At 35.5% G+C, this 26710-nt stretch overlaps 1 protein-coding gene across 1 annotated transcript; it reads left to right on the forward strand.

Annotated features, from left to right (window-relative positions):
* Positions 1-13751: 13751 nt before the first annotated feature.
* On the forward strand, positions 13752-19425 carry LOC113297757 (diacylglycerol kinase 7-like). The gene is made up of 12 exons (XM_026546332.1): positions 13752-14279; positions 15223-15345; positions 15534-15671; positions 15755-15840; positions 16196-16283; positions 16589-16655; positions 16966-17048; positions 17344-17414; positions 18039-18116; positions 18456-18543; positions 18813-18929; positions 19072-19425. Exons 1-12 carry the CDS (start codon positions 13944-13946, stop codon positions 19228-19230), a joined length of 1434 nt encoding a protein of 477 aa, XP_026402117.1. The 5' UTR covers positions 13752-13943; the 3' UTR covers positions 19231-19425.
* Positions 19426-26710: the final 7285 nt, after the last annotated feature.

Here is a 26710-nt window from a genome sequence, read left to right on the forward strand (position 1 = left end):
TATGAACCCCAAATAAAAAATCTTCAATATCTTCTTTGTCTTCAAATGTTCTTAGATCTTCAATAAACGCCTGCGCATAATAACTTGAATCTCTTGTGATCTATCACACACAGAACAGAGTCTGTTAACAATGGATTATCACAAGATCGTCTTTAGCACTAACAACAGTCTTAAGATCCATGTCCAAACTTCGATCTAGTTTGAGTGAATCTTATATCAGAAGAGAAGATTCTCAAGCATAAACAAACTAGGTGCAACCAAAGTTCAACCATCGTTAGTCAATCAAATCAATCGAAAACACAAGATAAACCGTAATTATCTAGTTTCCCACTAATGGTACTAATAGAGCTTCTCAATCCCAAAGAAGACTTTAAACTGAACGGCCGTAAGAGATTTCGCCTAATTAGGTTACTCTCCTCTCCGAATAGGCGGATTCATCAGTAACAACACAACCGAGGAAGTTTGTTATCACGAAGGATTAGTTGCTAGAAATGCAAACTTCAAGTATTTATAGACAAAGAAGTTTGGATAACAAGGAATTTCCAAAACTGAAAATATTCTCAAGATATTTATTAAAGCACAAATTCGGTTTCCATAATTCCTGGAAATGCTCTGTCCAAAATATTGACCGAAAATATTTAACTAGTAAATGCACATTACTAATTCTCATTTTCCTAAAATAAAGTTAAGACCATAAATGGTCCAAAACCTCTAACTAATTAAACTAGTCCTAAGACCGAGTCCTCTATCCTGGCCCATTAATCTAAGGCCTAGTCCTCCTGAGTCGATTAACAGTAACTAACGGTCAACGTATGGTCAACGGAATCAACTAACAGTCAACGTCCAAAGTCAGGTCGAAGTCAAAGGATTCAAGGTCAAACGAGTCAACTCAATGAGTTGAATTAAGATTTACTGAGTTAACTCAACTCAATCAGACAACCCGAGTCAGGTAAGTCAGCTAGACTGACAGGGATGATTAACAGGACTAAAACTCAAGAACATAAGTCTATACAATCACCAAACATTCATTCATTCAAATAGAATTCAATAATTCAATACAACTGTAATTTAAGCCTACCTGCAATTGCAGTTCCAAGCTTTCACAGCAATCTAACTGTTCTTTAGCCTACCAACTCACTCTCAGTTCACCTTATTCTCTCAATTCAGACACACATACATTCATCTCAAGTAACATTGTACCTCATCTCAACTCACCACCTCTATAACCCCAATTCCTTTACACTCCACCTGCACATTCATATTCTATCAACTGCAGCCAAATAATGGACTGCTTTAATCCATTTCAGTTGAGTACCAACACATCTTATCACAACACAATGAGTTCAACACCACTTCACAATTCATAACTTCATAACAGATACACAAGAACATCACCACAACAGCATCAGTACCAGCTATGACCCAATCCCAACTCGACCAGCTCTATCTAACATCACTCCTTCACCTGCAACTCTGCATTGGCATCATTTCATAACATATATCTCCAGCATCACAAACAACCTCATCCATGTTCAATCTCAATTCAACTTCAGTTCAACAATACTGAAGCTCCCTCCATTAGCCTCATTAGCTTCAACTTTAACTCCCCACACACAAACATTCAAACAACAACTCTCTATATTACAGCACCACCAAGTTCAGTTTAACTTCTCTAAGCCACAACAATTGTGACTTTACTGTCACAACAACATCACCATTTGTAGTACCTAATTCTACTTCTTGCAGCACCAATCTCTTGTTATCAACTCCACCTACAAAGATAACTTCACTACCACCTGCAATACTCCCAACAACAACAACACCACCAATTCAAACAACTCTGGAAACACACACTCAACCTAAATCTCAACAATAACACCATCCATAATTCTTATTTCAATACAAAACCTTTGTAATTCATAAACCACTATAATTCCAGTTCAATCAACCATTCAATTTATCATCCATAAATTCATAAATTTACAATCTAAACAATTCAACTTCTAATAGCAAAATTAAGCATCAAAGAGACTTACCAAACCATTAGCCTACTCTGAATTGACACTTCACTAAACCAATTCTGCTGAAACCCCAATTTCTATTTCTTTCTTTCACAGAACCGAAACCCTAATTCTCTCAATTGAAATTCTTCTCAGTAACTGAATCCTCAGTTTAACCTCATGAACTTCTTCTTCACTTCATGTTCATCAAAACCCTACCTTTAATTTCTTCTTAATCATCACGAATTCGAAACCCTAATTGTTTGATTCAAACACCAAAACGATTCTACAATTCCAATTAATTATCAACCCTATTAACCTTCATCTGTCAGCAACACAATATACCGCTCAATTCCACAAACCTCAAAAACTAAATCCAAAAACCCTAATTATGATTCTCTGTTTCACCACTTCATTGAATCCAAATCATCTATTAATAAACATCACCAGTAAAACTCGCCGCTTGATTTGTATCGTCTTCCCTTGATCCTCAAACCTCATATCATCACTCAAAACTCGAACAGCAAAAGAACAGAGTAAGAAAAGGAGAAGAAGAAGAAGAAAGAAGAACGAAGAAGAAAAGAAAAGAAGAGAAATGAATTCTTCTCTCTATCGGGTTTTGATGATAAGACCAAAGAAAATACTAGGACACCCACTTGCTTCGATAAGGCAGCCACAACGTACGTGTCTAAGGTGTATTAAAACTGTTTATTTGAGAAATGATGATTTTACCCTTTATACTAATCCAGCGATATCTTCTTTGTCCGGTACCCGATTGACATGTTCGAGTAGTCTATTTTGCGTAACTGTTCGAGATCTATCTAACGATATTAGTTTCGTATCTAAATCGTTGTTAGATTAATTTCTAATGATTAACGTTCGTGTTAAACTAATCGAGTTGTTATCAGTTAATTCGTTCCTTGACTAGTCTAATAGCATTGACGAGTTTGAGGGTCTTTACACCGCAAATGCAGAAAAACCCCGGGACCTTGTCCAGAATAGAATACTTTCAGGATTAAGCCGCTACACAAAATTAAACCAACTTCGTATAGTTGTGACCAAGCAACTAAACCTATAGTTCACCTAGTTCCGTCTGTATTCCCACGCCTCCAACTTATGAATAAGTCACGTACTTGGAACAATTCCTTTGGTTCGTATTCCAAACATTAAAGGAACAACAAATATGTTTGGTATCAACTCTCTTCAACCAAGTGATGTGAGTTCGACAAAGGCTCTTCTGTTTATCTTAATAAACTCCTTCATCAGGTTCTTAGATCTATGTTATTCTTAACTACCAAAGGTAATTGTTAAGATTTTGCAATCAATACTTTTAATCACAAAGAATTATATCGATGCCGATCTACACAACTAATCAATCCAATCTACTACATGGATAAACCGATTATAATTGGATCCTCTTATACCGAAACAAGTATTGTGCACACCAAAGATTATGAACCCCAAATCAGAAATCTTCAATATCTTCTTTGTCTTCAAATCTTCTTAGATCTTCAATAAACACCTACACACAACAACTTGAATCTATTGTGATCAATCACGCACAGAACGGAGTCTGTTAACAATGGATTATCACAAGATCGTCTTTAGCACTAACAACAGTCTAAAGATCCCTGTCGAAACTTCGATCTAGTTTGAGTGAATCTTATATCAGAAGAAAAGATTCTCAAGCATAAACAAACTAGGTGCAATCAAAGTTCAACCACCGTTAGTCAATCAAATAAATCGAAAACACAAGATAAACCGTAATTATCTAGTTTCCCACCAACGGTACTAATAGAGCTTCTCAATCTCAAAGAAGACTACTGCGGCCGTAAGAGATTTCGCCTAATTAGGTTACTCTCCTCTCCGAATAGACGGCTTCACCAGTAACAACACAACCGAGGAAGTTTGCTGTCACGGAGGATTAGTTTGCTAGAAATGCAAACTTCAAGTAGACAAGGAAGTTTGGACACCAAGGAATTTCCAAAACCGAAAATATTCTCAAGATATGCAATAAATTCCAAATTCGGTTTCCATAATTCCTGGAAATGCTCTGTCCAAAATATTAACCGAAATTTATTTGGAAAATCTTTAACTAGTAAATGCACATTACTAATTCTTATTTTCCCAAAATAAAATTAACAACCTTAAATAAAAGATTCTTGACTTATTTATATTTCGATCCTGGGATTTTCTTACTTTAGCTATTAAGGAATAACTTTGAACAATAAAAGATAAACATTATTGTACGTGTTCAAAGTATGTCGACATCCTTACTTTGTAAGTCCTCTTTCATACTTACAACCTTGAAACCGATTTGCCACACTTCCAAACAAGTTTAGAATTGGTTCATCTGACTTTCAAGAACTATGTGATTGATCAAGAACACTCAATCACAAATCATGGGTTTAACGGTTCTACCAAAACAAGTTTCGGTTCTACCTCCATGTGAGTATTGTGCATAGTCACACTAGCTTTCCAAAATTCGGTTGACTAGGTACTAGGATCGGTACCCCACATATATATGGTATACAACTTATATGTGTTGCACATGTCCATAGGATCGGTTACCCTTTGCCTAAAAACGTGTTGCACATGTCCGTAGGATCGGTTCCCCTTTCTGCTACAAATTTGCTGCACCTCATACAAGGATCGATTCCCCTTTGTGATGTGTTGCACCTCTTACTAGGATTGGTTCCCCTTTACCCAGATTCGGTCATACACAATCACAAACTCGATCATATCATCTCAAGTGATTACTTAAGATTGGTTTCACTAATAAAAGTCATACCAATACATAAGTCGGGCTTTTGTGAATAGTTTTATCAAGAACACAAACAAGTCATGAGCTGTTATACTAAATCACACATATTGGTTGTTCACAAGATATGCAATGAATAACAATCCCAATAACGCCTGGCGATTTCCTTTTCGATTCATATACAAGTTTATGAACTTACTTCCTTAAAACACATGTAAAACATTGTTTCCTAGGATGAAATCCTCACCTCATACCCATACATAATCACAATAACGTTTAAACGATTATGTCGATGTCTTATCTACAAAGTTTAATGGTTAAGCAATAAACTTCATATTGTATTCCTTAATACTATGTCTATCTAGAGTATTCGTGCTTCGCAGTTTTGTTTTCAATATGCACGACTTGAAAGATACGTTAGGGAATGAAACAGTTCAAGTCAAATATCACTAACCTCAAGTGGAAGGATGATGTTGTCGTTGTAGCTTCTTACTTCTTCACTTCTTCAAGTCTTCGCAATACTTGTAATGTCTCATATCCTAATACTTTCAAGCTAACCTATACGAAGTTGACTCTAGTACATAATCAAGCGACTATTAAAATGAATTTTTATTCACTAAAATATGACAACCAGACTTGACATACCAACGCTTGATGGGTTCAACCGAGATATGCTCTAACACTTTGATTCTGTAAATAGAAGTTCTAGAGAAAGAATGGAACTTGGGGAAATCGAAGCGATTGTCTCAGTGAAATCTGATACATGGGTTTTGATTTTGAGATGGGCTTATGATTAATCTTTGATCTGTGAGAGACGAGATTGGATCTATGAGATTTTCAGGAGGGAGAGTGGGAAGAAGATAAGAAACGGAGTGTAGGAGGAACCGAGGAAGATAAGAAACAAAAAAAGAAAATAAAAACATATAACTATATAAAAACCCTTGAAAATAACACTATTTAGAATAACCGTAGGATCACAAACTATATCAACGTTGCACGAATTACGTTCTATTATTATGAGTTAATTTACAAAAGGTGCAACCGATATTTTATTGTGCGACATATATTTCAGTTGCTCTATCTGCAACGTCTATATCCGTTGCACATCAAAAAATTGTGGCGTTACAAAAACCAGGATTTGGTGTAGTGCTGCTTAAAGTAAAATTATTGATAAAACTCTTACTTAAGAACAAGAGTGCCAGGATAAGACTCTGACTAATGTATCGATTATAATTTCTTCTTTTCAGAAACAAAAAGTCGTTGCACGACTTTCTTACATGGTAATAACAAGCCTAATTTTTCCACATCTGAAATAGATCATGATTTTCTTGATATAGGTTTACAAACTGCTAGAATCATTAAGTCAGAAAGTAATCTTGTAATTTCTTCATCTACTACTACTGTTGATCATCTGAAATATGGTTCAATGGGAGCTCCAAATCAATCTCAAATGGAAGATCATAAGGAGTATAACTTTCAGTCAATTGACAAGAAATTAGTGCTACTTCAAAATACTCTTGTGAAAGTGTTAAAAGAATTATCCTAGAAAAAATATGTCAACTCGATATGTCATGAAAAATGAGTTGATAATTCCTTCTGTAAAAAGACTGCTCCACACTCATGTCAAAAAAAACCAAGGTTCACATGAAGGTTTATCGCCTGTGGAAAATGTTAGAGCATTGCTCGGTCGAACTCACAAGTGTTGCTATCTCAAGCTTGTTGTCAAATTTATTTGTCAAAACTGTTAGAGCACTGCTCGGTCGAACTCGCAAGCATTGCTATCTCAATCGTGTTTTTCAAGTTTAGTTGATCAAAACTATATATTTGATTTCTAGTCTACTCATATTTATGTCTCGGATTAGGATAAAAGTGTGTAGTTGAGCTTTAGACTTCACGACGCTCACCAATTGAAGAAGAAGATCTACTGAAGAGCTTAGAGGAACTTCGACGACAAAAGGTATGTGGAGACTGAAACTTATCTATCACTCAGAAGTCTATTCAATTCTATCTTCTAATAAGACTAAGTCGTATAGCTATATAGACTTTGTGTTATACACATTTGAAAATTTGAGTCTAGTTTATCTCGTTTATATAACTCTCGAAATACAAGTTTAAAGCTTAGTAAGCTTCATCATCTACTTGACAAGTTTAGTTGTAAAGAATTCGTTGTTGGAAACTAAATATTAAGTCAAGATGATAATGCGAAAATCACTTTGAACATCTTACATGATTTGTGTGAGACAATCATTTGATGTTAACTTGGGAAGTTTCGTATTGATCAAATAATCATTTGAAAATTACTTGAAGTTAGTGGTATGTGTAAGATTACCATTGTCGTCTTCTAAGGATGTTTCAATGATTGAATGAGAGTTTTAGAACTACTTCCAATGTCTGGATACAACACAGTATGCGTACTTAGTATGCAAACTGTGAAGTATCCAGACATTGGCAGTATTTCTAAAAATCTCATTCAATCATTGAAACATCCTTAGTATGCAAACTTTGAAGTACTAGTTCATGTCCGGAACTCTTGTTTGCGAACGAGTTTATCTGTGACAGGTCCGGAACTGTTATTTGTGAACAGTGTTTGCGAACGACAAGACTAGGCAAGGTCCGGAACTGTGGTTCGCATACTCAGTCTGTGAACACAGTGGTTAGGTTCTAAAATCGGAAAGTATGACAAGTCATACTCATGAACTCATGTTTGTTTGCGAACTCAGTTTGCGAACTAAAGTCCCAGGAATTTTAATGAATTAAGGAATGCAAACTTGTTTTGCAAACCGTGGCATTATATTCATGAATTGGTTCTTGTATAAGTACTTTGTACAATTACAAACCAAACCGAATATGCTTCAAATTATTCATGGATATTTCTATGAGATAGTGAACATTTGAACAACTCTCTTAAGGCACATTTAGATTCATTTGATTATCTATCATGATTGATTGATTATCATATTTGATCTAGAAGTGTTAGATGAATATGGCTAAGCTAAAAGTGTTCATATGGCTAACTTTGGTTAACTGTTATTGACCCAACTTGTTATACACGTTTAGGTACGGTTCACACGTATCTAAATATAGATATATTTCAATTGTGTGTATCAAGCTAATACCATCTAAACGTGGAGACTGATTACTTATTTTCTAAGCAAACTTAGGTTGAATCTTAAATCAGGAGTTCATCTAACGATGGATGTTAATTGCTTTGTTACTAAATATGTTAGGTTTGATTGTAAGCAACCCTGATTTGAAAGACTATATAAGGGAGAACTCTAGCATTTGGGAAACCTAATCCCGACACTCCCGTGTGTCCTAGTTGCAAACTAGAGTCGATTCTCCATTAACTTAGGTTTCTAGTTCTTCTGAAAACCATTTTACGGTTAACGCCTTAAAGACTTCATTTGGGATTTGTGAAGCCAGGTCCAACTATTTTCTTTGTAGTTGCGTATCCTGTTCTTACTTTTTCTATCGTATTGAGTTTAATCATCTCTAAGGTTTTCTCGAGATTTATCTCCGATAGGTAAGATATAAAAAGTAATCACAACAGTTTCTTCGTCTCAGACTTTTGTGATTCCGCAATAACTTCTCATGTTAATCAGTTAGGTTATTATGAGGTGACTAATATTTCTAAGCTGCTTTTCGAGAGTGTAAGACCGGATTATCAGTTGTGTTTCATGTTCACTTTGATCTTTATCTAAAGAGGGAAAGCAAAAATAGAATAAACTTATCTGTGGGAGACAGATTTGTTTATAAGTCTTCGACTTTGGGTCGTTACAACTTCTAGACTGTAAAGGACGTCGGCTAGGTGTGCGCAGGGTCTTCCGAGTTTCAAGAGTGATAGGCATATTTTTTTGTCTTATATAATCTCAATTGTATATATTATTATTGCTCGATTTTATATTTATTATGGCTTTTTATGTCCCTGTAGGTATTCTTGGAGAAATAAGCTTTTGCGGCGAAATTGGCTAAAAAAATGGTTTTTGCGTCCGTGGGAGAAAACTACTATACGGACTCTCACTTTGTATAAGGGGTAACCTAATTACTAAGGGGTGACCCATTTCCAGGCATCTGCTAAAGGGAGACCGGAACTGGATAAGGGGAGGTCATCTTCATAATTCAAATACAAGTTTTGGCGGGAAAATGCATGCAGCGAGGGCAGATTTGGAGATCGAATTTCGGACGTGATTTTAGGAGATTCAATTGCTGTATTTGGTACGTATGGACTCTACATGACTAAACAGGCCTGGTACAATCAATTGGACCCAACCAATTGGGCTGGAATGGCCGGGAGAAGTAATCAAAGTCCTCACAGGACACGGTGTTCTGTTTTGAGTTTCAAAGATTGGGGAGAGATTTTTGGGGGATTTTCTACGCTGGACAACCATGTATTTAGTCGAGTTCAAGTCAGAGAAGATTTTGGGAGCAATAGAATAGCTAAAAGACGCATACAAAGATCGACAGATGGAATTATTGTTCAAACTGCACGTGAAGAATCAGAGATTTATTCTCGAATTTGATCGAGTTTCTAGGGAATCTGAAGGCTATATATAGTTGGGTTTTTGTCATAGAAGGGTTAGAAAGTTTTAGAAACCCTTAGGAGAGAGTTGGGAGTTCACGAGAGACGAGAAGAAGAAGTTACAGGAGGTATTGTTGTTGCTGCTGCTGCTGCTCGAGGAGGAAGAAGAAGACGAAGAACAGACTCGCAGAGTTCGTCGTTCTTCGACAGTCTTAAAAGCAGAACAAGTATCATTCTTATACAGCAGTAAAGGCTTATGGTTTACAGCAGTCTCAAAAACACTTACCCCTTTGTAACAGTGACGCTGTAACACTTCTACAGCGTTGCTAATTCCTGTTTCATCTTATATATATCAATAAAAACACCTATTTTAGCCATGAATATATCTTATGATTATGTTTTTGGGATGAGGAGCTAAACCCATTAGCCGAGACGACGGAGGAAGCCATTGATCCATATTGATTGGTATAATTCTAATTTTATTATTTATTGCAATATTATTATTTGATTATTTGCATGGAATTGAATTTGAAATATTAGTTTTTATTGAATAGTTGTGAATTATGTTGATGAAGCATGATGGGTTTTAAAAACTTTTGATGTTTTATACTTTGTGATTACAATTATTACTTCAAAAATATATTTGAGGCAAATATTAGAATTATTTTTAAAGATAGAATTGCATGAATATTATTTAGAGTTTACTATTTAATTGGTCAATGGTGGAATCCTAGTCTTGGTATTTTCTCTAAAGGTTTGAACTATTTTATTTATTTTCCTGTTTAATTTAAATCTAGAAAAATTGTTTTCTTCACAAGTCTGAAAAGACCCCTTTTTACCACTACAACTACAATCACTTTTGAAATACCATCAAAGAGGCGTAAGGAACGCGACCGTACCTTAGTCGGTGTGAGACTTGGTTAGGGCACAACTACATTCCAGTCTGAAATTAACTTGTAGTAGGCTAGAGTCTGTAGCGGCTTAATACAGTGTGGTGTTCAAGTCCGGACTAGGTCCCGAGGTTTTTCTGCATTTGCGGTTTCCTCGTTAAAAAAATTTCTAGTGTCTATGTTATTTCTTTTTTGCATTATATTTTATTTATATAATTGAAATATCACAGGTTTTCTGTAGTTCAATCATAATTGATAAATTCGACCTTGTTTGTTGAATAAGACTTGATTGACACTCAGACATTGGTCTTTGGTACCATCTGAGTTATTGTCATAACAATCAGGTTCACGAGCTTCTATCTGGTTGATTTAATGATTGTGTTGAGAAAGAGATAAAGCTCTTTAATATATTTCTTGATTGAGACTCAGTACTTGGTGCTCTCAGAATTGTATTGGAGTTTAGTCCATACAGATTGTCGAACGAAATATTGTGTGTGGTTGTTGTACCCCCGCGTTTTCAAAAACTTATATCTTGATTTCTAGTCTACAATTAGTTGATTGATTAACGGTTGTTGAAACTTTAATTGCACCTAGTTTGTTTATTCTTGAGAACCTTCTCTTATGATATATAAGACTTACTCAAACTAGATCAAAGTATTGACGGGATCTTTAGAACCATCTTGGGATCTAAAGACATCTTGTGATAATCCATTGTTAACAGACTCCGTTCTATGTATAACTGATCACAAGAGAATTCAAATTGTGTTGTGCAGTTTATTATTGAAGACACGAAGATTAGAAGACGGCGAAGTATTTCTTATTAGTTTTTGTATCTTGTGAATTATGTGCACAAACCTTGATCGTCTGGGATCCAAATAGAATCGTGTTTATCTTTGATAAACTTGATTGGCTAGTTGCGTGAGATCGACATCACCTTATAGTTACTCTTTGAGTTCTATATTAATTGATTGCAAATGTAGAATTTGGTTATTTCGGTAATTAAAGTTTATGTTGATCTAACCAAACAAAGGTGTTTATTAGATTAAACAGAAGAGCCTTTGTGAATGACTCAATAATATCTTATTACCAAGATTGATTAGAGTGGTTACCAAACAGATTTATCCTTTACTGTTTGGAATACGATCAAAAGAATTGGTAATTCACGTGCTTGAATCTAGAAGTCGAAGGCGCAGGGATACTGAGGAAAATAAGTATCTAGGGGTAGTATACTTGGTCTCAACTATACGAAGTTGGTATTATATTTTGTATAGCGGCTTAATTCTGAGAGTATTCAAAATTGGACTAGGTCCCGGGGGTTTTCTGCATTTGTGGTTTCCTCGTTAACAAAATTTTGCTGTGTCATTTACTTTGTTTTTCGCATTATAATTGTTATTTTAATTAAGTAAATTACATACATACGTTAATCCGAATTACTTGACATTGACCCTAATAGGTAATCGGTTGTTACCGTAACTATTGGCAAGTAAATATCTTGTTATCATATTGTTTCGACCTTGTCCATAAACAATCACACAAGGTATAAGACTTAAGTTGTATTATCTCGACTCTGTCCATAGACGATCACCTAAGATACCTAACTTATTTGTTGATATTTAAAAGATTGTGGTGTATTTGGGTACCCTCGTCTTTTCACTCTTGATGATAATTTTTTTTTTCATGACCCATAAACAATGACTAACTTCCTTTTCAGAAATCCAAAATGTGCATTCAACATCTTTTCTCAAAGCGATCTGTTGCATGCTATAATACTTCTTGTCCTTTGAATTGGGACCCATGCTAGTCCGACTATAAGCTTGAACTAAAGTTGACCATTATGGATTGATATTGTCTACCAGATGTGCCCTTGAGAGGAGTTGTGATTATTAATGGTGAAATTTACAACTATGAGCAATTCTTGCTTTAGATTCTTAGACAATGACGATTTATGCAAAACATTAATGTCGTTTTGACCTAGAAGTCCGAAAAAACACATGCCAAATCAAATAATCATAAGTAGCCGAAGCTTCCATAATTATAATTGGTTTTAGGTAATGACCCTTATATTGACCAGCCATTCGATAAGGCATCCTTCACATATCCAGTGAACGCAATCAAGACTACCTAGCATTCTTGGAAAACTTCTATTTGTGTTTTACGTAGTAATTCCGTCAACATCTATCTAAGGAATAGCCAATGTGAACCAAAATGGTTGACTATTTTTCCGCACAACTTTGCAAAATACTTGAATGCTATTGGTTTTCCCACAACATAATATTCGGATAGCTGCAATGATCTATTGTTCATGAATCATGACTAAATCTTCATATATTTCATGCATCATATGATAATTAAATAGAAGTTGCACCTGACAAAACTCAAGAATAATCTTTTGAAGCAAGTTTCATCCCATTCAGAATCGACGCTGAAAATATTCATGTACAAAATAATCAAGTATCAAGTTTCTCATGGGTTCATCTTCTTGTGAAAACTTATTTTGGCTCAAGAGACCTAGGTATTATCCATGATTGTAATTGCAACATATTGTTTTACGTTCCTCTAGCCTCATCCGACTCTTCATTTAATTGTTGCAAAATTTACAAATACGTTTATTACTCTTTATCGTATATTTTATTTTCTATTTTCATATCTCCTTCAGAAGAATCAATATCACGATTCATGGTTGTGAAAATTAAATTGAGCATAATTGATTGGAAATTGATTGTATAAGAAAAGTGTAATTTGAGAGAGTAAAACAATGAGTAATTTATACTGAAGAAGAAAGAGCCACTGAGAAACATAGCCGACAACGACATAAGATAAGACGCATGGCTAAAGTTTTGTCGTTGGGCGGCTCGAGTTTTCCCGCGACAAAACTTCAACCGCGAGCCAGATCATTTGTTGTTAAATAGCTTTTGTCATAATGGAAATACGAATATGCCCATCCAACTGACTTTAGAAAATTTGATATTTTGACTGTTATAGTAGGAACTGCTCGTATTGCTTTCATTCCAGAATGACCAAATCTTACAGTTGTATTTGATAGGAGTTAATTCCATAGAATTAACCATCCACTCATGAAAATAACGTGTTTTCATGAAATTATGAGTCCACTTATAAATAAATATGGTCTAAAATATACTCTTTAACTTAATTTCCATGGAAAATTTTCCACGACTCCCACAAAATATTAATTCCATACGATACACTTTCCTTTTTACGGTATCAAACACTCCCTAACTATTTTCTTTTTTTTTTTTGTTTTTTTTTTTTGTTTTTTGTCGTTGGATCTCAAAATGAGAAACAACATTCCACTTTGCAAAAGTTCCTAAACACGATACGTTTCCAAAAATCACTGAAACATTTTTCAGAAAAAAGTGTCTAAAACCTGTGTGAGTGCTCTAGGCGTTTGCAATAAATTAATTGAGCTACTTGAATATACTCGTGTAAATATCCTAGTAGAAAGTGTATGTGCATACTCTTCTCAGGAATCAGGAGACGCTGACCTGCGAAACCAATGAAATATTCTTATAAAAATGAAATATTCCGAGTGGGGTCAACTCGTCGCAATTGTCTCTCTCAATTGTCCACCACCACTAATTGAAGAGATGCCCTAAGAGGTGCTTGTTTTAGTTTTCAACTGGTAATCTTAGCTGGCTGCTCACACTTCACCAAGATTTACTTTTGATCTGCTCACTTAGACCATCTTTGATTGGTCTAAGTGAGATTCTGTTAAGACGTTGGTTTTCTATCTAAATTAGAAATAAGTAGAACATATGGCATCATCAGCTATGATTGATGAATCAAAAACAAGGATAACATCAAGATCGTCATTAATTGATTCAATAGGATGTGGTTTAAATGGAGTTAGTGTAATTGATGAAGAAGAACTAAAACGCAAGATTTTGATTCCTAAATATCTTAGAGTTGCTATGTGTGAAGCTATTCAAACCAAAAATCCTAATGTTGGGTTTCAAGAAAATGCTGCTGCTGATGATGATAAAAATGAAGTTCCTGAAGCACCTATGGTTGTTTTTGTCAACTCTAAAAGTGGTGGAAGAAAAGGTTCTGCTCTTCAACAAATACTTCAAGAATTTATCAGCAAAGAACAGGTCAATTTTCTCTTTTAAATTTTGCAGTTTTAATTTATTTTTATTTTTTATGGGTTATTCTGATGAAGACACAGAGAATCCCAGATTTGGGTTTGCTCAGCAGTGAAAAGTTGAACACTTTCTTTACAATTGGGGAGAATATATAAAGAATTATATATATGGGTTCGCTTTAGAAGTGTGAAAATTGAACTCTTACCTGATTGTAATACTACTAAAAATGAAGTAATCTTGTTAGAGTGAAAGAGATATTTCAAGGTTTCCGATTTCAGATTTGGGTTCTCAACTCAGAAACTTAAGCTAATTGCAATCAGGACAACAAGGCGAGTGGCGGCAGCTGAGGTCCTAAATATGTGGTTGTCCGGGGCTAGTGGACACCACACTATACGGGTTGGATGTGTTGCTGCTAGGTTTGCGGTGGTATTTGTGGTTCAAATGACATTTTCATTTTAGAAATTGATTGAAGAGAAGGTGTTAGAATCTAATTGAGAATACTAGTTTGTCTTTAGGAACCATAGAGAATGGGAAAGGATTGGATAAATAGACTAAAAAGGTTTTGAAAGAGGACAAATCAGCATTCAAGCATTTACTCACAAAGGTGGTTGAATTGAGAAACTCAGAAGCAATTCAGTGCTTTACTGTGGTCCTTCATCAGCCAGATGACCAGCAAAACATGTTGTTCTTTACAAGTTATTAACCTTGAATTCCGTCACTATTTTATTTCTGTAGAACTACCAAGTCATGTATGCTGTTTCTGTTTATCGATATAAATTCTACATTGATATTTAAAGTATATAGTTCACCGGAATCAGTAATTAGTTCAGAGTTCTGTTTAATCGTCTTAATCTCTATTTAAATGCAGGTTACCTGTCTTTATTATTGTAATTAAATCGAGCACATTCATAAACTTAAATTGCGAGGCTTATGAGTTTTCTATGTAATGCAGGTTTTTGATCTCTCGGTTGTTAAGCCTCATGAATTTGTCCATTATGGATTGGCCTGCCTGGAGAACTTAGCTAGTTGCGGTGACCTCAATGCAAAAGAGACTCGTGAGAAGTTGAGGATCATAGTATGTTCTTTAATCCCTTAATCTCTTGGTTATTCAATTCATATGCTAAAACATAAACAGAGATGTCACAGAGCTGTGATGAAATTCATATTGTTTTTTTCTGATAAATTTTTTGTTTGAGCAGTGGATTTGTAATGTTTGTTAGAGAATATGTTTTTGTCGAGAAAATTTTAAAATCTTATTTGCAGGTTGCAGGAGGCGACGGGACGGTGGGTTGGGTACTAGGGAATCTTACAGAACTCTTAAAACAGAACAGGGAGCCAGTTCCTCCTACAGGAATTATTCCCCTTGGTACGGGCAATGACCTTTCGAGGACTTTTAACTGGGTAAGAATTTATTTTCTGGATTTTACAGTTTGGTAATAGTCATCTGAATATTTTATTTGACGCTTTACTTTTGATTTTATTAGGGTGGTTCTTTTCCTTTTCCATGGAAGTCAACCATCAAGAGAACCCTGAATGAAGCTATTACGGCTCCCATTAGCCGTCTTGATAGGTAAGCATCAACTGTATTATTACAGGGTAGATTTATACATTTTCACGGTAGGGAAAATGGGTAGTGGCATTTTATGATGTTTCTACTTTCTTGGCTTTGTAGAACTTGATTGGTACCTATATTAGCTACAAACGACTTATGTTCCACAATTACACTTTGAGGCTAATCTGCAAAATATTTACTGATGTTGAGTTCTTAATTCCAACGAATCTTTCGTAGGCTTTAGTACTTTAAATTGAGATATTTAATTCTGTAGTCTTGTTGGGTCTTTCAGTAGTTAAGGGAACTTATCAAAATTTGCAAAAACTTGGGAGTCTCTGTAGCATTCTGAAAGTCTATTTTCATATTGTTGCAGTTGGAATGTCGTTGTCACAATGCCAGCTGGAGATACTTTAGAGCTTCCTCATTGTTTGAGGTATACAGAAGATTATACTCATAGTCAGGTACCTATAATTATTTCTTTGTTTTGGTTCATTTATCTGATTATACTGGCAAATGAGTTTCTAAATTTCTGATTTTAGTTGTTATAGTGATTGTTTGTTGACTTTTTAATTTAGGCTTCATTAGATATTTCTAGTTGTGTTACATATTTTAGAAAGGGATACAACAGTAGGAATCTAGGAAGGCTGCATAGACTTTTAAGAGAGAGGGTGTTTCCTCTCATTGGCCTCTGCTCTTAATATTAATTGTTACGTATCCTGATGTGTTTTTTCATTCAATGGAAATTTATGGTGTCATTTGATTACAGGATATGGACGGGTTGCCCGAAAAGACTTCTAGTTTTGAGGGTGTGTTTTATAATTACTTCAGTGTAGGTATGTTTTTGAATCTCCTAAGTGTCTCAGTTTTTTTTTCTTTTTTTTTAATTGGCTTATGGAACTGCTACATGGCCAATTCCAAGTCTGGAATCTTAAGAATATTTGCTCAAAGGGACCAGTTGCCATATTTAGCTTCTGGGCTCGGGTATAGCAGGGGGAAGTTGCACTTTGGTTGCAGAGTTTCCGGGATGAAGATACCATTCCATATCCGAGCATACAATATCCTTGGTCAGCTAGTAAATTTTATATGTTTATCTACCTATAGGTGTCATATATTAACCTGTGTTTCAAAATGTGTTCTGTACAGGAATGGATGCCCAAGTTGCTTATGGATTCCACAGTTTACGCAATCAGAATCCTTACTTGGCACAAGGACCGGTAGCAAATAAGGTTCGGTTGGATGGCTTTTAATCCTTGAAATGATTCTTTTGATCATTGTTTGTATAGCATGCTGCCTAATTTTGTAGCTCTATAAGAGTGGAACTGTATGTAAATATATACATATGCACATATATATATCGATCATTTAGATGTTGCACAGTAGGATGCTTGTAGTCCCACTCCCACCTTACGGAAGGGTTTCACAGCACTCTTATATTACTGAATATGTTAAACAAAATCATTTTGATTAATGAATCCTAGCCTAGAAATATTTTAGAATAATTGAATGTTTCCTCATCAACAGATAATTTACTCCTCGTACAGTTGCACCCAGGGGTGGTTCTGCACCCCTTGTATGAGTACCCCGAATTTAAGGTAAGATCAATCTATGACAACTATATTTTTTTCTTTTTGCTTTTGGGTAGTTTGTATCTTTAAGTTTTAAATCTTAACCTCTCTTACTCAGTAAAACTCTTTCGTATGTGCATTTTTACTACTTGAAAGAATTGTTAGACTGGGCTATATTATTTCTTTATTAACTTCAGATCATGTCTGTATCTCAGCTTATACATGTTCTGTTTTCAAAGCATAGTTCAAACACCGCAAGCTTTTCCTTTTAAATTTGAAGGCTGTTCTCATTCTTTTTTGTACACTCTTTTTTATTTCTGCTTTTAGTTGCATTAGCTTCAATTTAGGGATGTGGTCATGCACTCATGCTATACTGAGGAGTGTAACCTTGTAACTAGTCTAGCATACTTAGACATTGAAAAGGCATACATTTAAGTTTATGTTACCTTATACCAGTTCCAAAATCTGATATACTTTGTCTACAAAAAAAACTTATTAAGTACGAAGAAACAATTCATTCTGTAGGTGAGTATGAAACGCTATTCCAGAAAAATATGCCGTTTATGATGCGAGTATTGGAATTTAAAATGTCAATGCTTACTTACTAATTATTCCATGTTACTATCTATTCACAAATTTTAATGCATGCAGGGGACTTAAAAACATCGTAAGGCTGTATATAAAAAAGGTGAATTGCTCAGACTGGGAGCAGGTCCGAGTTCCTTCAAGGTGATTTTACCTGTTTACAAAGCATTTGTTTGATTGAAAATATAGAGATCTGATGGCAATTCCACATATTCTTTTGGTAACTCATCGTCTTTAGCTTGATGGATGCCCTTACTTCTACTAGTGGATAGACCGTGCGTCCATTTTGTGCAGTATTTATATTTACGTGCTGTAATTTCTTATATGATAACACTAATTCAAATCTTCTAGAGGCAAAATCGTTGTTATTATTGATAAAGAGAAAATCTTTGTAGTGTTAATATTGCTACGTTCTGTTAGTCGAATATTCTTTAATGTTTTTCCCATTTTAGGTGAATTCACAAATTTTCTTATTTCCATCAGTGTTAGGTCCATTGTTTGTTTGAATCTTCATAACTATGGAGGTGGAAGGAATCCATGGGGTAATCTGAAACCCCAGTATCTCGAAAAGGTCAGTTGTCTGCACACTGCAAATACAATTGCATTGCGCACCGTATATAAGGAACATTTCATCATCTGAAGTCATTTGACTCATTTGAAAGCTTTATGTATGCTCTTCTTTCTCTCAATATTATTTTGTTTTCACCAAGTAAGCGAGAATACTAAGAAATAAATTTATATGGTATCAATCTTTCGTCCTGTCTATTTATATCTATTAGCTTGAGTTCTATATCATATAAAAAATTTCTGAAATTTATCCCCGCCATTAATTTTTTGCAGAGAGGGTTCGTTGAGGCTCATGCTGATGACGGACTTCTAGAAATATTTGGTTTAAAGGAAGGTTGGCATGCATCATTTGTTATGGTTGAACTTATCTCTGCCAAGCACATTGCCCAGGTACCGTAATCATATACGTATATGTCTTCGTGATTCCGATGAAGAAAGATGATGTTTTTAGTTGAATAATTTTGCGGTGAAACAGGTGCAAGTACGACAATTGGTGCCTTTTTCTGAAACAATTTTCATGAATGTTTTCCAGGCAGCAGCTATTAGAATGGAAGTGAGGGGTGGAGATTGGAAGAAAGGCTACATGCAAATGGATGGGGAGCCATGGAAGCAGCCCATGCACAAGGAATATTCAACATTTGTTGATATTGCAAGGGCTCCATTTCAGTCGCGGATGATAACACGTGAGTAAATTGCTGTAGATTGTCAGCAACTCAGATCAGTGTATCACTGGAGTACTAAAGAACAGTACATTTTAGAGATTGGTTTGGATTCTTTGTATAGCATAAATATTACCCCAATCAACCTAGCGGTTGTAATTTGTTTCGCTTGTATTCTGCATGACCCTGACGTTACTAGTTAATGAAGAAACATTTGTGGACTTGAGTGAATATCAAACAGCTTACTAACCACTACATCCGCATCCAAATTGAGTAAATGTCAAAATCACTTGTTGACAGGGGTGAGCATGGTCCAAATTGGATAGATGTTAGCCTCATCCGCATCCAATCCAATACATGATGGATTTCAAGTTTGACATCCACATCCAACCCAACATCCAACAGATTTGCATCCGGTGAATGAGCGGATGATCCAATGGGTTTCTTTATAATTGATATTTTAAATAGAGAGACAAGTTAACAAAAATAACTTGAGTTCCCATGAAACCAACACGACATATATATAACGAATGTCACTCATAGGCAGTATCCATGAAAAACAAGATACAATGAACACCAACTTTATCATATACAGAAGTTCTGATGTCTAGAAAGAATATAAAACCAGCAACGGAGCCAGGATTTTTATGTCGTGGAGTCAGATAAGATTTGTTTCGTCGTTCGAACCATATTTAGATTACAGTTTAAGTAGTATAGTAATATGCTTTCTATTTTGCAAAATAAAAGAAAGCTAAATGAACTCATATCGACCACCAAAGCATGCTTTTAAATCAAAGATGGATCCAAAAAAATATCCTTGGATAGGGTTCGAATACTGCTGAGTGGAAAAGCGGCCGAAGACCGCGGCAAATTTTCAGAAAGAATTACAACATACTAGATGTGTTGACAAACAAATATTAAAATGAACAAATTTAGAACACTGCCTGTGTTAGAGCATAGCTCGGTTGAACCCACCAAGCGTTGGTATGTCAAGTTTGGTTGTCATATTTTAGTGAATCAAAACTCATTTTAAGAGTCGCTTGATTATGTACTAGAGTCAACTTCGTATATGTTAGCTTGAAAGTATTAGGATATGAGACATTACAAGTATTGCGAAGACTTGAAGAAGTGATGAAGTAAGAAGCTACAACGACAACATCATCCTTCCACTTGAGGTTAGTGATATTTGACTTGAACTGTTTCATTCCCTAACGTATCTTTCAAGTCGTGCATATTGAAAACAAAACTGCGAAGCACGAACACTCTAGATAGACATAGTATTAAGGAATACAATATGAAGTTTATTGCTTAACCATTAAACTTTGTAGATAAGACATCGACATAATCGTTTAAACGTTATTGTGATTATGTATGGGTATGAGGTGAGGATTTCATCCTAGGAAACAATGTTTTACATGTGTTTTAAGGAAGTAAGTTCATAAACTTGTATATGAATCGAAAAGGAAATCGCCAGGCGTTATTGGGATTGTTATTCATTGCATATCTTGTGAACAACCAATATGTGTGATTTAGTATAACAGCTCATGACTTGTTTGTGTTCTTGATAAAACTATTCACAAAAGCCCGACTTATGTATTGGTATGACTTTTATTAGTGAAACCGATCTTAAGTAATCACTTGAGATGATATGATCGAGTTTGTGATTGTGTATGACCGAATCTGGGTAAAGGGGAACCAATCCTAGTAAGAGGTGCAACTCATCACAAAGGGGAATCGATCCTTGTATGAGGTGCAACAAATTTGTAGCAGAAAGGGGAACCGATCCAACGGACATGTGCAACATGTTTTTAGGCAAAGGGTAACCGATCCTATGGACATGTGCAACACATATAAGTTGGATACCATATATATGTGGAGTACCGATCCTAGTACCTAGTCAACCGAATTTTGGAAAGCTAGTGTGAGTATGCACAATACTCACATGAAGGTAGAACCGAAACTTGTTTTGGTAGAACCGTTAAACCCATGATTTGTGATTGAGTGTTCTTGATCAATCACATAGTTCTTGAAAGTCAGATGAACCAATTCTAAACTTGTTTGGAAGTGTGGCAAATCGGTTTCAAGGTTGTAAGTATGAAATAGGACTTACAAAGTAAGGATGTCGACATACTTTGAACACGTACAATAATGTTTATCTTTTATTGTTCAAAGTTATTCCTTAATAGCTAAAGGAAGAAAATCCCAGGATCGAAATGTAAATAAGTCAAGAATCTTTTATTTAAGGTTGTTAATTTTATTTTGGGAAAATAAGAATTAGTAATGTGCATTTACTAGTTAAAGATTTTCCAAAGAGATTTTCGGTTAATATTTTGGACAGAGCATTTCCAGGAATTATGGAAACCGAATTTGGAATTTATTGCATATCTTGAGAATATTTTCGGTTTTGGAAATTCCTTGGTGTCCAAACTTCCTTGTCTACTTGAAGTTTGCATTTCTAGCAAACTAATCCTCCGTGACAGCAAACTTCCTCGGTTGTGTTGTTACTGGTGAAGCCGCCTATTCGGAGAGGAGAGTAACCTAATTAGGCGAAATCTCTTACGGCCGCTCAGTTTAAAGTCTTCTTTGGGATTGAGAAGCTCTATTAGTACCGTTGGTGGGAAACTAGATAATTACGGTTTATCTTGTGTTTTCGATTTATTTGATTGACTAACGGTGGTTGAACTTTGATTGCACCTAGTTTGTTTATGCTTGAGAATCTTTTCTTCTGATATAAGATTCACTCAAACTAGATCGAAGTTTCGACAGGGATCTTTAGACTGTTGTTAGTGCTAAAGACGATCTTGTGATAATCCATTGTTAACAGACTCCGTTCTGTGCGTGATTGATCACAATAGATTCAAGTTGTTGTGTGTAGGTGTTTATTGAAGATCTAAGAAGATTTGAAGACAAAGAAGATATTGAAGATTTCTGATTTGGGGTTCATAATCTTTGGTGTGCACAATACTTTTTTCGGTATAAGAGGATCCAATTATAATCGGTTTATCCATGTAGTAGATTGGATTGATTAGTTGTGTAGATCGGCATCGATATAATTCTTTGTGATTAAAAGTATTGATTGCAAAATCTTAACAATTACCTTTGGTAGTTAAGAATAACATAGATCTAAGAACCTGATGAAGGAGTTTATTGAGATAAACAGAAGAGCCTTTGTCGAACTCACATCACTTGGTTGAAGAGAGTTGATACCAAACATATTTGTTGTTCCTTTAATGTTTGGAATACGAACCAAAGGAATTGTTCCAAGTACGTGACTTATTCATAAGTTGGAGGCGTGGGAATACAGACGGAACTAGGTGAACTATAGGTTTAGTTGCTTGGTCACAACTATACGAAGTTGGTTTAATTTTTTGTAGCGGCTTACTCTTGAAAGTATTCTATTCTGGACAAGGTCCCGGGGTTTTTCTGCATTTGCGGTGTAAATACCCTCAAACTCGTCAACGCTATTAGACTAGTCAAGAAACGAATTAACTGATAACAACTCGATTAGTTTAACACGAACGTTAATTATTAGAAATTAATCTAACAACGATTTAGATACGAAAATAGTATCGTTAGATAGATCTCGAACAGTTACGCAAAATAGACTACTCGAACGTGTCAATCGGATACCGGACAAAGAAGATATCACAGGATTAGTATAAAGGGTAAAATCATCATTTCTCAAATAAACAGTTTTAATACACCTTAGACACGTACGTTGTGGCTGCCTTATCGAAGCAAGTGGGTGTCCTAGTATTTTCTTTCGTCTTATCATCAAAACCCGATAGAGAGAAGAATTCATTTCTCTTCTTTTCTTTTCTTTTCTTCTTCGTTCTTCTTTCTTCTTCTCCTTTTCTTACTCTGTTCTTTTGCTGTTCGAGTTTTGAGTGATGATATGAGGTTTGAGGATCAAGGGAAGACGATACAAATCAAGCGGCGAGTGTTACTGGTGATGTTTATTAATAGATGATTTGGATTCAATGAAGTGGTGAAACAGAGAATCATAATTAGGGTTTTTGGATTTAGTTTTTGAGGTTTGTGGAATTGAGCGGTATATTGGGTTGCTGACAGATGAAGGTTAAGAGGGTTGATAATTAATTGGAATTGTAGAATCGTTTTGGTGTTTGAATCAAACAATTAGGGTTTCGAATTCGTGATGATTAAGAAGAAATTAAAGGTAGGGTTTTGATGAACATGAAGTGAAGAAGAAGTTCATGAGGTTAAACTGAGGCTTCAGTTACTGAGAAGAATTTCAATTGAGAGAATTAGGGTTTCGGTTCTGTGAAAGAAAGAAATAGAAATTGGGGTTTCAGCAGAATTGGTTTAGTGAAGTGTCAATTCAGAGTAGGCTAATGGTTTGGTAAGTCTCTTTGATGCTTAATTTTGCTATTAGAAGTTGAATTGTTTAGATTGTAAATTTATGAATTTATGGATGATAAATTGAATGTTTGATTGAACTGGAATTATAGTGGTTTATGAATTACAAAGGTTTTGTATTGAAATAAGAATTATGGATGGTGTTATTGTTGAGATTTAGGTTGAGTGTGTGTTTGCAGAGTTGTTTGAATTGGTGGTGTTGTTGTTGTTGTTGTTGGGAGTATTGCAGGTGGTAGTGAAGTTATCTTTGTAGGTGGAGTTGATAACAAGAGATTGGTGCTGCAAGAAGTAGAACTAGGTACTACAAATGGTGATGTTGTTGTGACAGTAAAGTCACAATTGTTGTGGCTTAGAGAAGTTAAACTGAACTTGGTGGTGTTGTAATATAGAGAGTTGTTGTTTGAATGTTTGTGTGTGGGGAGTTAAAGTTGAAGCTAATGAGGCTAATGGAGGGAGCTTCAGTATTGTTGAACTGAAGTTGAATTGAGATTGAACATGGATGAGGTTGTTTGTGATGCTGGAGATATATGTTACGAAATGATGCCAATGCAGAGTTGCAGGTGAAAGAGTGATGTTAGATAGAGCTGGTCGAGTTGGGATTGGGTCATAGCTGGTACTGATGCTGTTGTGGTGATGTTCTTGTGTATTTGTTATGAAGTTATGAATTGTGCAGTGGTGTTGAACTCATTGTGTTGTGATAAGATGTGTTGGTACTCAACTGAAATGGATTAAAGCAGTCCATTATTTGGCTGCAGTTGATAGAATATGAATGTGCAGGTGGAGTGTAAAGGAATTGGGGTTATAGAGGTGGTGAGTTGAGATGAGGTACAATGTTACTTGAGATGAATGTATGTGTGTCTGAATTGAGAGAATAAGGTGAACTGAGAGTCGCACATGGGCGGGTATGGGCGGGTATAAGCTAAAACCAACCTCGCACCCACAGACTACGGGTTTTTTTTTTCATAACCAACCCCGCACCCACAAACAGCGGGCAGGTTTTGTTACCCGCCCGCTACGGGTTGGGCGGGTATGGGTTTAAACGGGTTTAAACCCGCTTTATATTCAAGTATTTAGAGTAACTTCTATTCTCCTTGATTAAGTGAGAAAAAAAAACCAAAACCCCCAAAATATTCATATCTAGGAAGTTCACAGATGAAGATTAAGTGTTGAATCTGTTGATTTCTCGATTGTTGTCGATTTCTGGTGAAGATTCGAAGTTGTTGTTGTCGATTTCTGGTGAAGATTTCTGGTAATTGTCGTTCGTAGGTGAAGAAGAAGAACTGAGGAGGAAGAAGAGGAGAGGCCGAACAGAGAGAAGAGTGTAGAAAGTGAATGAGGGTTATCAGTTATCCTATCTACTAGTATTAGGGTTTCATAATGGACGACTAGGATTAGTTTTATCTAATGGTATATAATCTGTGGGTTTTTTGGGCGGGTATGGGCGGGTATGGGCTTAAACCAACCTCGCACCCACAGACAGCGGTTTTTTTTTTTCATAACCAAACCCGCACCCACAACGGGCGGGTATGGATTAAAAACCCACGGATTTAGCGGGTACGGGTGGGTTTGGGTATCGTGGGCGGGTCTTGTGCAGCCCTAACTGAGAGTGAGTTGGTAGGTTAAAGAACAGTTAGATTGCTGTGAAAGCTTGGAACAACAATTGCAGGTAGGCTTAAATTACAGTTGTATTGAATTATTGAATTCTATTTGAATGAATGAATGTTTGGTGATTGTATAGACTTATGTTCTTGAGTTTTAGTCCTGTTAATCATCCTTGTCAGTCTAGCTGACTTACCTGACTCAGGTTGTCTGATTGAGTTGAGTTAACTCAGTAAACCTTAATTCAACTCATTGAGTTGACTCGTTTGACCTTGAATCCTTCGACTTCGACCTGACTTTGGACGTTGACTGTTAGGTGATTCCGTTGACCATACGTTGACCATACGTTGACCGTTAGTTACTGTTAATTGACTCAGGAGGACTAGGCCTTAGATTAATGGGCCAGGATAGAGGACTCGGGCTTAGGACTAGTTTAATTAATTAGAGGTTTTGGACCATTTATGGTCTGAATTAACCTTTGACTTCTTCAAGAAAGTTGTAGACATTCGTAAGACCTAGCTAATGAATTATAGAATCAACCTAATTGGATTAGTAAATTCTTAGTTATGCTAAAGATAGATAAATAAAAGGTATAAAACCATAAATGGGCTTAGACCATTAGATAAAATTGTAGGATTCTTGTGTGAGCCATTTTTGGCTAGTTTCTTAGAGTACTTGTGTGATTAACAGTTAGTTATTAACAACGATCGATTCAAAGGATGAACCAGTGGATCGTGGATCTCGAGGTAGGTGTGGCTTTTCATCAAAAGAGGTAGGAGTACATTTGACTCTTTTGTAACCATTATTATTGCTTTTACTAAAGTTTATGCTTAACAAACTCATGCATTGTCTGTCCGTGCATTCCATGCTTTGTTTAAATTGCATTATGTTAATTTTGTTGATTCTGTGAATCTTTCCACGATTTGGAAAGGACTTGTAATGTTTTGTTTGTCATTATGAATTGTTATGGGAAATGAGAATTTCCACTTGTGGTATATAGGATACGCTCCTTCACAATTATATCTACATGAATTCAGCTTTTATGCTTATTACGGGTCATCATGGTCTTGGTGTTATCAATAGCTATTGAGTGTGGTTAGCACAAATATTATACATTGTTTGAAAAAGGAGTTTGTCCATATACATATTGTTTATTTTAGTGACCTGGTCACTATTTATTGTTTGGGAAAACATTATTGTTTTCCAACTCTTGTCATGATTACTTGAAAGTTAAATGTTATTCCTGTTGGGCACCCCTTTTAGGGATGATGTGCTCACCCATTCCCACTTTCAATTTCAGAGACAGATCAGAGTTGCGCAGCGGAAGCATCGAGGAGTCGAGTCTGTTAGTTGGTTAACTTCTGATATGTTTATTATGTTGTATGTTTTATTTGTAAACCAAATGACTATTGTATGTGTATCATTTGAGAGAAGTTCTTGTATAAGCGGGGCTAGTCTTTGGGTTAAGTTTTGTATCAGATTTCTTAATTGAATGTTTAAGTAAATAAATTAGATCCTTAGTGCCTCTTTATTTCG

The sequence above is a fragment of the Papaver somniferum genome, chromosome 7 (assembly GCF_003573695.1).
Source record: "Papaver somniferum cultivar HN1 chromosome 7, ASM357369v1, whole genome shotgun sequence".
Lineage (NCBI taxonomy): Eukaryota > Viridiplantae > Streptophyta > Magnoliopsida > Ranunculales > Papaveraceae > Papaver > Papaver somniferum.